Source organism: Anguilla anguilla, chromosome 16 (assembly GCF_013347855.1).
Source record: "Anguilla anguilla isolate fAngAng1 chromosome 16, fAngAng1.pri, whole genome shotgun sequence".
Lineage (NCBI taxonomy): Eukaryota > Metazoa > Chordata > Actinopteri > Anguilliformes > Anguillidae > Anguilla > Anguilla anguilla.
The window spans coordinates 19,079,006-19,092,252 of NC_049216.1; the positions used below are offsets into that span (position 1 = coordinate 19,079,006).

General features: G+C 42.9%; 1 protein-coding gene and 1 non-coding gene across 4 annotated transcripts; both read left to right on the forward strand.

Moving 5' to 3' along the window:
• The first annotated feature begins 13 nt into the window (after positions 1–13).
• Positions 14–10,908, forward strand: tipin (timeless interacting protein). 3 transcript variants are annotated; one of them, XM_035394967.1, is made up of 8 exons: positions 14–158; positions 1,205–1,360; positions 1,845–1,941; positions 2,429–2,504; positions 2,735–2,857; positions 5,651–5,714; positions 6,727–6,948; positions 9,670–10,908. In XM_035394967.1, exons 2-8 carry the CDS (start codon positions 1,228–1,230, stop codon positions 9,897–9,899), a joined length of 945 nt encoding a protein of 314 aa, XP_035250858.1. In that variant the 5' UTR covers positions 14–158; positions 1,205–1,227; the 3' UTR covers positions 9,900–10,908. The 3 variants fall into 3 exon arrangements, with proteins under 3 accessions (XP_035250858.1, XP_035250860.1, XP_035250859.1); XM_035394969.1 differs by having other exon boundaries at positions 156–180; XM_035394968.1 differs by lacking the exon at positions 14–158 and adding an exon at positions 230–996.
• On the forward strand, positions 6,435–6,562 carry LOC118215891. The gene has a single exon (XR_004762935.1).
• Positions 10,909–13,247: the final 2,339 nt, after the last annotated feature.

Consider the following 13,247-nt stretch of genomic DNA (forward strand, 5'->3'; position numbering starts at 1 on the left):
CTTTTGATGTGTCATAGTTTACCTTTAGTAAAATGTCATTGGATAAAATGTCCCTGCATTCTGATTGGGTTTTGGTCGATTTGCACGTGTTTTATTGGGCAATGGTCATGCCCGGCAAGCAGCAAGAAAAAAGAGCCACCGTTGCTTGAAACGACCAGGTAAGGGCGGCTGAATTTTTAGGTGCTTAACAGGAATATAACTGTTTATCAATTACCAGTTACCTATTTCATTTTGTTAAGATTTCACCAGTGTACCCAATGTAGCTGTTTTTGTTGCTGCTGTTGTTTCACATTGAAGTTCTTGGCTTGCTTGGTTATTTTCAGTCGGCCTTTTTCAGGCTGCTGTCGTGAAGTCGTTGTTGCGGGTGCTTTGGAGTTAGCATAGCTAGCAAGTTGACTTTAGCCATAACGGTGAAAAAGTTGTTAATACATTGCGCCTGGCTACCTAGCAACCTGAGATTTGTCACTGGAAATTAATGGTCACCAAGTATCGATATGTTGTGTGTTTACCAGCTAAAGCTAGTCACTTTGCATTCGGCGGGCTGGCTCTCATACCATACACAATATAGCAAGCTAGCATAACGTTTGCTAACAGCGTTAGCTAGCTAACCTATTAGCTAGCTATGCTGAATTTCATGGAATGAGTTGAATATAGCGTTCCGGAGTGAAGGGCTTAATTACGTGTTGTTGTTTCTTGCTAACGTTAGATAAAACTGATATTTTTATGATACTACTAAAACCAGTTTCTTTCTGAATGAATGCGGGGAAATGTGTCTGCTCTTAAACTCAGGCTCCTCTACTCGTGAGTCGATTAATCCAGATATTGATAGCAGCCTCCATAATTGGTGCAAAGTTTTATTTTTATTGTTAGTTGCGAAGGTATTGTGAAAACTGTTCACGTTGGATTCCGGCTGTCTGAATTTAAGATCTTGACTAAATTAGTTAACTGGGAATATTCTCCATCTGCCCAGCTGTCATGATCGTTAGCAACCACTAGGTAATCTAGTAAGATTGCTTAATTGTTTAAACCATCTGCCTTCCTCAAGTGCCGTGTTTAACATTTAAGATGGAGTAATAATGTTTAATATCTGTGCATGTTTGCTAAAATGCGCTTGACATTTTGTTAATAAAAAATACATTTCATCTTTATTTTTTGTTGAACCCACCCCATTCTGATGGTAATTGTTCCTGATTTTATTTTTTAGGAGCCAGAGAAGTCCAATGCGCCATGCTAGATCCGGTGGAAAACAGCCTGTTTGACATTCCTGACTATGAGAACACAGAGGATGAGGCCTTCCCCCCACTACCACCGCCACTCTCCCCTGGCCAGGAGGATGGAGAAGGGGATCCCTTTGCTAATGGTGAGCACGCAACATCAGATCTGCAGTCACAAGCTGTGGTTTTTACTCGCCCGTTATACATAAAAGTTGTGCATGAACTGGACGTGGTTTTGTTACCAATGCTAATTGTCTTTATTGGCAGGTGCCGAGCTGTTACAGGTGCACTAACATTCCAGAATGATTTTTCACTGGTGGTTGAAAGGCTATAATGTAAACTTTATTGATAAATAGGCCTCTCTATTCTTCCATGTGTTTACTTTTCTCCCTTTAAATGTTGGGGGAAAGTGCTGGATGTTGCTTGTTTGTTTGTGATATAAGACTCCTGAATGACAGATCACACCACTGCATGCTGTAATTTAGCTGTGCTCTCTAGTTCATTTCCTGCAGTGGTATCTGAGATGACTCCAGCCAGGCTCAGGCACAGACTTGTAAGAGGGAAGCAGACACAGTAAAGACTGTGGTTGCGGTCAGTGTGAATTATTGCCTCTGTGTGTGATTTGTAAAGGTGAGGAGGGCGAAGGAGAGGTGTCTAAGCTGGCGGAGGCTCCCGTTGCCAAGAGGAGATCAGTGAAGAGGCCGCAGCCTAAGCTGGACTCCCAGAGGTGAGGGGGTTTATCAGCAGTGCACCATCAGACCATTATTTCTTGCACTAATTGTTTCTAGAGAACGATCATATAAGCAGACACAGTACACCTGCAATCATGTAATACACTGTCATTCAAAGTGTCTAGTATGAAATGAAAATATCACTAAAGAGTGAGATGATTGGCAGTGGTTTAATCAGTTCTTCTCTTTTACCTCCTTTGCTGGTGTTTTTTATTCATAGGTGAAAGATGACTTGTTTTTGAATGCTTAATGCATATTGGCCCACCTCCCACTTTCCCAGAGTGGCTTCTAATGTTTCCTGTATGCATGTGTTTTGGTTCAGTTAATCAGATACCCGTTCACTTTCTAGGGTTGTGTCAAATGACACTTATTTCTTAAAGTAACATGTCCACCATGTTGACATAAAGCTGTTGAATTATGTTTCTTTCTGACAAAAGTGCTTCTTTTTGTTGAATATTAACAATGAGTGCTGGATTTTTTTAGGCTAGTTTCTGAACGAGGACTTCCAGCTCTGCGAACCTTATTTGACAATGTAAGATTCAAAGGCAAAGGGCATGAGGTGAGGACTTTATGCATGGTGTATGTATGTATGTGTGTCAAATACTGCACACAAGACTACTTGATGTATCAGTCACAAAGACATTTCTGTTCATTTTGTATGTGGCATGAAGGCTAGGCGCCCATTTGCATGCAATGTCTCCCTCCATACTGCATTTGCAAGTCGACTCTTCTTGGCCAAGACCCATCACCCCCCCAAAAAAGACCCACTTGCCCCATGTGTGTGCCCAGGCTGAGGACCTCCGAGTGTTGATGCAGAAGATGGAGAACTGGGCCCACAGGCTCTACCCCAAACTGCAGTTTGAGGACTTCATGGACAAACTGGAGTCCCTAGGAAACAAAAAAGAAGTACAGGTGAGAGAGCACAGCAGCCGTGTGGTGTGGTGGACATGGAGCCTTGTTTGTAACCCAAAGCCCTGCAGTGTCAATGCCAGTGGGAGCTACTGGGTTTAGTTAGCCTCAGATGCTTCACTAGTAACAAAGACGATATCCTGTTGGATTAGTGGGTGGTCTATTGCGTAGTAGAACCTCACAGATGCACCTGGGGAATGGAGGCCAGGTGAAAATTAAATATTTGTTACTTTGAAAGTGACTTCTAAGAATTTCAACTCTTGATTAGGAGTTTTGGTTATTACTCTAACCTTATTGTTAAATAGCCTACTCATTTTGTAGCTATAAGCCTAAAATGAGTAACAGCTGATTTAACTACTTGTATTGGGGATATCATAAGAAAATAAATATATTTTAACATCTTGGCTTTCAGAATGACACATTCTGCCTTTCAGATTGCAGATTACAAGGTGCCAAGGAATAGAAACAGTGCAACCAGACATAAAAAACTTATTTAAAAAAAAAGTTAATTATTTGGCATTAAAATAAAGAACAGTAAATGGTGTAAAGAGAAGATGGCAATGATTTGGCATACAAAAGAAAAAAGCCGTTGTCTACAACATAATGCTGGCAAGGCTGTGGTCCACTGAAGAACCAATATTACCACTAGCAGAACAACAGGTGGCACTGTGCTTTCAAACTGAGCTAGTTGTGGGGTAGGAGGAATAGGCACGGTGAAATTGTGACCGAAGGCCAGAGAATATCTGAAAACAAAACTATATTAAAGATTCAATCTGCACCCCATGGAACACATACGCACAACTTGACTATTGTTTCAGTTCATAACTGCACTTTTATACTAGCTGCTAGCTGATGAAGTAAATAAGTCCTGCATTCTTTCAATAAAACAAATACTTTTAATGTTATATTGGAAAAGAAATGAGAAGTGAGTAGTAGAAAAAAAAGTGAAACAGCGACACAGTGTCCAGCTCCTTGGACAGCGTAGCAGGCTACAAATTGCATACAAGTTGCATACAAGTTGCAGAAATTCCTGCAACTGCAGGCTGCTATGAAAATATGAAGATGGAAGGAAATGTAAAGTCAGATAATATTCACCGTCGCCAGCAGGGAACGTGAACTTGGGGTGCATGGCTCCGGTTCCTCCCTTACTACTTCCAGTAGCGCGTTTCTTGTATGGCTGTGCAATCTGGCTGTAACGCGTCACCATTTGCTTTTCTGCTGAACGAGGCTAATTCTGACAGAGCATCCTCTGCTGTCTTATACTATTTTGCCATTGTCCACTGTGTCTCTTCCTGGCTGTGCCAACTGCTGCCATGTTTGCGTGAGAGTCAAATTCTTATCATACCTTTCATAGTATGTATCAGTGCCCAGGAAATTACTTCTTTCTGGAGTTTTAAAAATCTTAATTAGGTGGATACTTAATTGACCTAATTTACATAACATGCCCTGGAGGGTAGAGATTAACTCCCAGTATACATTTGGACAAACAAATTTTACTGCATCAAAAAGGAAAACCACCGAGAGGCATAATCTCCACAAATTGCATTCTAATAGCAGTTTTTGACCATTTAGTAGTTAAATGGTAAAATGGACTGCATTTATATAGCGCTTTTATCCAAAGCGCTTTACAATTGATGCCTCTCATTCGCCAGAGCGGTTAGGGGTTAGGTGTCTTGCTCAAGGACACTTCGACATGCCCAGGGCGGGGTTTGAACCGGCAACCCTCCGACTGCCAGACAATCGGTCTTACCTCCTGAGCTATGTCGCCCCTGCAATTATCTACCCAACAAGGATAGATAATAGTTCCAACAAGGATATTGTGAGCTTGTAGCGACTGCTTCTTCCTTCAAAATGCAATCACAGTCCTTTAGTAATCCTTTAGCTAGTTTGTTCTGGTGCTTTTTTTAATTATCAAACACTACATTTCCGGCAGTGTATTTTTAGCAAGTGTTAAAGACATTATTACCCTTGTCCAATTCCAATTTTTTATCATTATATAATGGCTCGTTTTAATCAGCATTTTGCACCACTGATGGTAATTACACCTTGATGTGGAGTAATTAGCTTTGTTACTTTTTCATACAGCATCCTATTGCTTGGTTAGTCACCTTCTCTGTGGCTCTACTTATGTGTGAGCTTACTAATAATAGTGTTGTCATTATAGTAAAAATGCATTTTATTTAGAGTACTTATCAGACTGCAAACTCTAAGTCAGACTTTATAAACAAATATTCCTTCCCCTGCATTTGTCTGATTCCTAATCAGTGTATTAAGTCGGTACAGTAGTTCTTATTTGAAGATGGGGCTGCAACATGAGTTGTATTAATGTGCAATGTGACATAAAAGGGTTGTGATTTTTTTTATTTCTGAAGGGTGATGTGTACGTTCAGTTGTAGTGAAATGATTTATGCATTAATTTAAAATGAAGTACTTACTGTGACAAGTGGGTGAATATCTACCCAGCTGAGTGTGTCAATCAGACAACTTTCAAACCAAAGGCTTTTACATGTCTTTTTACATCAGATTTCAGTGTTCCTACTGAGACTAGCGTGTGCTTTTCAAAAATCTTTACTTTTCCCCTGAATTTAGTAACCACGGCTGCATAGGCTGGTTCTTTTATGCTGCATTTATAATATCTCTCACCTTTGTGTTTGGATTCTTTTTTGGGCTTCTTTTCTGGGATTACCTTGTAGGATAAAGGGTTATGTGAGGGGCTTACTACGAACTGTGTGGGAAATTGTGGATTTACTTCTTAATCACATTTTAACTTGCAAAATAACTACTGGGTTTTTCCAGACCTGTTTGAAACGAATACGACTGGACATGCCGTTGACACATGAAGATTTCATTGGTAAAGATGGTAAGGAATATGCATTTTTGTACAGCCAAACGGCTAATGATCCTTATTGTTATGCAGGGTTTTAATGACAGGTAATGAACAGTACAGTTCATGTAATGATGATGTTTGGTGACTTGAAGAGAGTGTGCCCTCGCGAACATAATTGGTGGGGCTGCCGGGTGTTGCCAGTTTCAAACTTTTTAAACCTGTCAAGATCATTAAACATTATGATTGTTTCAATTTTTTATGACCTTATTGTAGCTACACCCATTTTGTATCTACCAAAGGATTCCCCAAAATAAGAATTATTCCTAAGATTTTTTATTTATTTTTTTAAACTGAGATTAACTTTCATTGCTGACCAGGGCATGTTGGTCCTCTATTAAAGCACCATGTTTGCAAAGACTCACCCAGATCTTTGATGTTTGTTTATTATGCTGGAAGAGAGAGGCAGTGGAATTTTTATGAAACCTAGATGTAGATCCTCTCTTGGGCAGATGGTCATGAAGCATCACTTTTCCATAACTGTCTAGACCCTTTTTATCTTACGTGCTGATATTTTACCTAATTGTGGAAATACCTTTGAAGAGAGAAGGTTTGTGTCCCTGGCAGACTGGGTGGAGAGGGGAGGGGCAGCATGACTGCACCACACCTGAGCAGCAGGTCTGGGCTAACGGCTAAGGTTGGGGGTTGCGGAGCAGAGGGTTGCAGGTTCAAACCCCCGCTGGGGGCAGGGTGTGTGTGGCTGTCTCTCTGACTGTGGCTCTGAGCAGTGTGGCACAGCCCGAGACACCACGCAGAGCAAGGCTGGTTCCTGCCGACAGGGCCTGTCAAGGCATTGGGCTTCCTGTGCGATGGTTCCATACAGCGACCGCACGTTATAAAGTTTTATCCACGATTGTTCAGGATTTTGAATCTTTTTTTTTTTTTCATGCCATGTTTCCTGTACTGCCTAAGAAGTGAACTGAAGGAGATGTTGGAAAGGAAGTTAGCACTCTCCCCCTCACATATTGTGGTGTAAATGTTCCTCCAGACCAGGAGGAGGTGCTATTGAGAGAGGATCACGTGCCAGTTGACCCGGACCCCTTTGGAGACGGGGGCTTTGCGGACGACCCGGTGGTGTACTCCACGCCGGCGCCTCCTCCTCCTTCGGCTCCGGGCCCCGTCTCCCTGACCGAAGAGCAGCAGCGGCGCATTGAGCTGAACAAGCAGCTGGCTCTGGAGAGGAGGCTCGCCCGGCTAAAAGGAGTGCCCGGTCAGCACCCCTCACCCCTCCCCCCTCCCCCCTCCCCTCACCCCACAGCTCCTCCAGCCAGCGTGTTCTCTATGGCAGCTCAGCGTAGTCTTGTCAATCCCAGAGTGGCCTAATGTGCAATCTGCAAGTCGCCAGTCTGTGAACCATAGCTCTTTGCTGTTGAGCAGTAACTGTTGATTAGCAACCATGAGTCTGGCAGCATGTCAGCTACATGTTTTTGGTTTGTAATTTAAGTCTTGAAGCTTACTTGGTTAGCTGACGAAGCTACACACCTTATTCTCAGTTCCTAAATTGGCTGCAGATTGAAAGCAGTCCACAAAAATGTGCAGTCGCTGTATCTCTCTAGGACTGCTCTAGGCTAGAAAGATAGCGAGCTTCATATTCTTATCTTTGAAAGTGTTGAGATTTTCCACTACCACCTTTAAAGCTGAAACATTCTAGTTTGATGCATCTTATGAATGTTCATGAAGGGGTGCAACCAAGGATGATTCCAGTGGGAATGGATGTCCTGTCCTTGGGCATGGCTCTGAATATTCATGAACTGCAATTTAGCACCAGAATCTCCTGTGACCAATCAGAACCTTGCACGCACTGGGAAATGTAAATTTGCTTAGGTTAAGCACACACCCATGGGTGGGCAAACATTCTGGCACAGGGATTCCACTTACTCTGCATTTCTAGTAGTTCCTCTTTTCCCAGATAAGACTTTAATTATGAAAATTTTAATGAAAGCACTCCTAAAATCAAGAGGTGGATTCTGCACGTACATGGTAAAATATCACCATAAGTTGACTTTACCTTAAAGCTAAAACATTTCTAAAGAATAAAAATCTTACGATAAAACAGCGGTTGATTAAAATGTCCCGTGAGCCTATATTTGGGATTGCTTTACATTAGGCCATTTGACATGGTAGCCTCTTAGTTTCCCCTCACAAAGTTATTCTATTTATGTATTCATTTACAGGGAATATTTAGTTTCTGTTTGACAAACATAATGAGATGCCATTGTCCTGGCCCTGTTCTCCCCATAGAAAACGTGTGTTTTGAAACGAGGCGCAAATTGACCATTTAGATGAAGAAGCTGCACAGAACCTTTGAAAAGGTGTTATCTCCTTTTGAATGAACAAAGGAGTGAAATGGGCTACAGATTATTGTCTGAGGAGTTTTAATTGTGTGAAAATTGCTGGCATCTGAGTCCCATCATTTAACAGGCGGTGATAATGGCCTCTGCTTTACTACCTTCAACAGCCACAGATACCAGTTCAGAGGTACAAGTGTCAGGGATGGTGGAGGTGTCCATGCACCATTCCATTCTATTTGGTTTGCATGTTTTACGCATGGACCGTGTCTGCAAACATGCAACAGTGTAAGCGGTTTAGATGCATATCTTAAATATGATATGTATCCAGAGTGTATACGGACACGTGATATGGACTCTCTGTGACGCATACAAATGCAACCTGCAACTAAGTTTCCACTTCCATGGGTGAAGTAGGTATGCACATTTTTTAAGGAAAAATATTTGAAAATAAAATTATTACGGCTTTCATACGGTACTTCATTATTAAGCGGCGAGAATGAGCCAATAAAGCTGCGGGTTCCCTGTATAGCTTTGTGGCCGAAGAATGTGAAATTAAAAATAAGTAGGAGCTATGATGACTTATGATTTGGTCTTTTTAGCATGACAATTTCACTTAATTTACAGTATTGGTGGCACATGAAATGAAATCATTTTAAGCTGTTATTGATCGATACTGATTTGACCCTGATATTGACATGCATCCCTTATGTATAGATCTTACTCATCAACCATGCTGCAGAAAATTTAAAAATGCATTTGAGTCTGTCTGAATGCACTTGTCTCTGCTTTCACTGAATGACACCCTGAAAAGGGAGCTGGACGCCATGCATGTACGTCTGCACCATTTAAGCACTGTGTGTTCGCTTAAACTGCTGGGGTGCTCTGTTTGGGATCCAAGTTGACTTATTGTGCATGTATCTCATATCTGAACGGGCCCCGTAGAAACCAGCAGGGCTGGCCGATATCCAGTATCCTACCCCTGTTTTACTGTCCCTGCCAGGGTGGGGAAGTGCAGAGGATGCTCTGCAGGAGCTGATCATCTGGTTGCGCCTCATGTCTGTGCTTTAAATTAGGTATGGCGTTTTAAGTAAAATTCAATGAGCTGTTAAATTGCTCTTGGCCCCACGGCAATTAATTTGAAAAATCCATTTATTTAAAATTGATTACTAACCCAAATTAATGCTGATTTGGGACAGATTAACAAAAGTACATTGGAGTAAATCATGACTTTTCTTTAAATGCAGCGCACATTTAATCCGCCGAAGCCTCCTAGCAGGTTAACGGACAAATATGGGGATGGGTGTTCTACGCTAGTTGAATACCGTCAGTGCTAATGACCTGCTGATGCACTTGTTGCAGTTCAGCGGCGAACCCTGCAGTCTGGTATCGGATCCTGACCCTGTAAGTGGTGACTTTAGCTGGCCTCCGCACTGGGCAGTACATAGGTAGTGCTTCTTTAGGCTGGGTTGTTCCCATTCTCATGGCGCGAGTCATTATTCCTCTGGTCAGTGGCTTTGCTCTGTGCTCCCATGATGCGGCGCTGTTTCTGAGGAAAGCTCACCAAGGGCGTCGTGTCCCTTGGGGTTAAAAGGCGGCGGTGAAGCGTGTACTGAGGGGCGTTCCCTTTTCCCCGTCTGCAGAGTCGTCCCAGCCGTGGGCCGCCGGGGCCGAGGAGCCCGCCGACCCGTCCTCACCACTCCTGAGCCAGAGCCGCTCGGACCCGCGCCCGGGCCCGACCAACCACGCCGACGGCCAGCAGCCGGGCCTGGACTCGCCGGCGCCGCCGGACGCGCCGCTGTCGGACGAGGAAGGGCGGGGCAGCCCCGCCCCCGGGATGACCAACGGCAGGGACGAGGACAGCAGCGACTGAGCGCGCTCTGGAGCGCACGTCGCCCCAGACCTGGCAGCTCGCCGAGGGCGGTCCTCACCGCTGCCTTTAATGTGCTGTCCAGGTGTGTACGTGACTAAAGTTAAACCAACTACTGACATTTCAAAAATCTGTTAAGCAAATGCCACACAAAGCCAGTTTGACCGGGTAGTCCTGCCTGTATACACATGCGTGCTCCTTTCCCTCGCAGCTTTATGCCAGGGAGGGACGTTTCTTTGATCCAGCGCGTGGTTAAGTGTTGGAGAAGGAGCTTATCGATGGTGCCTTTGAATGTCGGCCTGTGGTGGGTCTTTCTGTAGGTTTGTCTTATTTGCATGTTTGGAGGGTTTGTTCTCTGGTGTTGAGCTGCTGGGTCCCTCTTGCCCTCTGAGAGGGAGGCAGACACATTGGGTCCCAGATCAGTCTTTGCCCATTGCCCGTTGGAGGACCACAGGTCAGAGTGCATCACCAACTCAGCCCCACCCACATCCTGGGATTTTTGTTTTTTATCTCTCTGGAACTTCCGCCTCTCTGAACCCGTCAAGTGCACTTGCGTTGTACTGTTCTGTTTTCTTATTTTTAATGTTTCTTTTCACAACTCGTATAAAAAACTAATAAATAAAATGTTCCACCTTTTATATGATACTTATGGTACAAAATTGTTGTGTAGTGTTTTTGCTGTATGTGCAGTTTCTATATACTCTACAAAAAAGATAGCTTTCCGGTAACTGTCCTGTTAAATCCTGAGGGATGCAGGAAATAAAGCCTTCCGGAATGCTTTAAATACTTTAATACAATAATTGTTCACTGTATAAATGAATTTAACAAATATTTAGAGTTTTCCCTAAATAGATAAGTGTTAATGTGGTACACACACATTTGCCAATTTTTCCACCACAAATGAGGAGAGGTCAGTCAGTTAACTTTAACAAAGACTGTTCCGTTATTAACTGTAGGTTTGTGCTTCAGACTTCCAATCAATTGCAGAAAGTTTTGTCACGCTGCCTGTTAAGTACACTAAAACTGCAGCAGACAAGCGTCTTTAAAGGGACTGTTCTCCCCACAATCCTATCTGAGCTGTTTACATTTGCCTGGAGTGCTATCTCTGCATCGAAATCATTTTTACTGAGATTTGATAAGTTTTCTAGATGCCTGCTGGAGCTCACTCTGATCCAACATCCCTCAACGGGAGTTTTCATGGTGCTCAATGTGCCAAAAATTTACATAAAAAAAAAAAAAAAAAACTAAACGGCAACATCTCTTTCCAAATATTATGCCAGTTACTCACAAACATCCACAGACCTTGTTGTACATGGTTTAATCGAAAATTACTTTATACGCACTTCGATATATTCACACAGTGTCAACCAAAGTTCGCCAGTATTCTGTTGAATTGTTGAAACGATGGTAATAACTGCAGCTTGTATTTTCACAAAATGAATGTTCTCTATCAGTGCCAGATGGCCAGCCCCTGTGTTTTATCCTGTTTAGGGTTAGGGGTAGGGGTAGGGTTAGGGTTAGGGGGTTAGACTTCCAGGACACTTTCGAGTGCTGACATGCAGAGTAAAATTGGTCTGTGTGACATTATTATTTTGAAGTGAGAGAGCTTGTCCCCAGGACTGGGAATCAAACATGATCAAAATTCGTAATTGGGGCAGCAATAAGCATATACATGTCTCCCTCTACTGACAGTAATGTAATACTACACCTCAAATTTTCACAGCAATTTCAGATATCTATTGTGTTCATACTGAAAATGTTGTGAAATCTATGATACTGGGCTTGTGAACAAATATTTGTGGGTTTATTCCTTCAGTTCTACCCTGGTTCAACTGAATATTGGGCTGTGTGAATGGATGTCATGTTAAAAAAATGGATACGCAATGTCACAATGGATAAAACTGTCTGATAGGCTACACATCAGAGTTGTATGCACAAATATGCGCAGTCAAAGGTCAAGGGTCACATTGCATCATTCTGCTGCAGATGGAGATAGCGTGTAAGGTAATTAGATGCAGAGGAGGCTCCTGCTAGCGCTTTAAGGAACACTACAGCGCCCATCGACTGCTTTCCATTTCATGGTCCAGAGCAGTCTGCGCTCCTCTGGAGAGAGACTTCATTTCACACTCCGGAAGCAGGCAGGCAGGCACTGGGGTCCCTTAGAGCGGACCTGGCCTGACTCTTTTACACACGCGCTTAAGCTCGTGCCCAGCTGTGTCGGCCAGATTTCCTAATGCCCCCTGGACCTGCACCGAGCTGGTCTCTGTAGACGCATGCTCCTGCCCCTGCCCCCAGCTCGCTCCCTCCCCCTCATTCTCTCACCCCAGTCTCATTAGTTCTCTTTCTTCATCCCTCTCTCTTCCTGTCTCATTCTCAGCTCACTTGTGCTTCCTCTCTTGTTCTCCTCTCTTCTCTAACATGGATCTTTCAGCAGAGATGAATCCCAGTCGTCCCTCAAAATCAGCCTATTGATGGGTAGCTAATCATAAAATCACTGCTTTGCAATTGCCATCTCAGAGTCCAGAGATGGCAATTTGTGGTTGACCACAACCAGTGATGAATTTGTGGTTTTAATTGAAGAAGGCAGGCGACAGATGCAAACTTAAGGATCTATAGGATCTTGGAAGGTCCTTTATGGAGGAATGGTCAAAGATCCCCCGATATGTTTCATCAATCTCATAAAACGCTACAGAAGACATGCCCATAGTTTTACCCCCAGGGAGCGACGGTGCATAAAATACTGAGCACAGGGGTGCCGATCATTTTGATGCCTATCTTTTTGGGAAAAGAACCTGTTTTTAAAAATATCAGACCAATTGTATTTGGTGTAAATATCATTTTCCCATTTCCTGTGTTTATACAGCTCATCTAGATTAAAGGTACTGTTATTTTTGGAGGACACTGTACATCTCATTGCATTCAAAACTATAATTCCAGCAGAAGGTTTCACCCCCAACTTAACTCATGATAAGATGGCCGCAGGATTATTAACATTTTCTCATTTATAATGATGTATTTTATCATTTTAATTGAAATTATACATGCCGAGCACTGAGACTCAGCCCTGCGCTTTGTGGTCAGCAGTCAAGCTGTCTTAAAAGCAGGAACAAAGTGTTCATGCAATGATCAGAATCTAATTTAAGTAGCTCCTCACACTCTCGCCTGGCACTAAGTGACATTCACAGCCTCATTCTGGCAGAAAAACACAAGGCCTAATTACAGTCATTACACATTATCTAAAATGTAATTTGGCTCATTCCCTACTAAGACACTATAAAGTGGATGACAAGTGGAGGACAGGATAAAATATGTGGCAGCTGATATTTTTAGTGAATATAAGTAACACAGTTA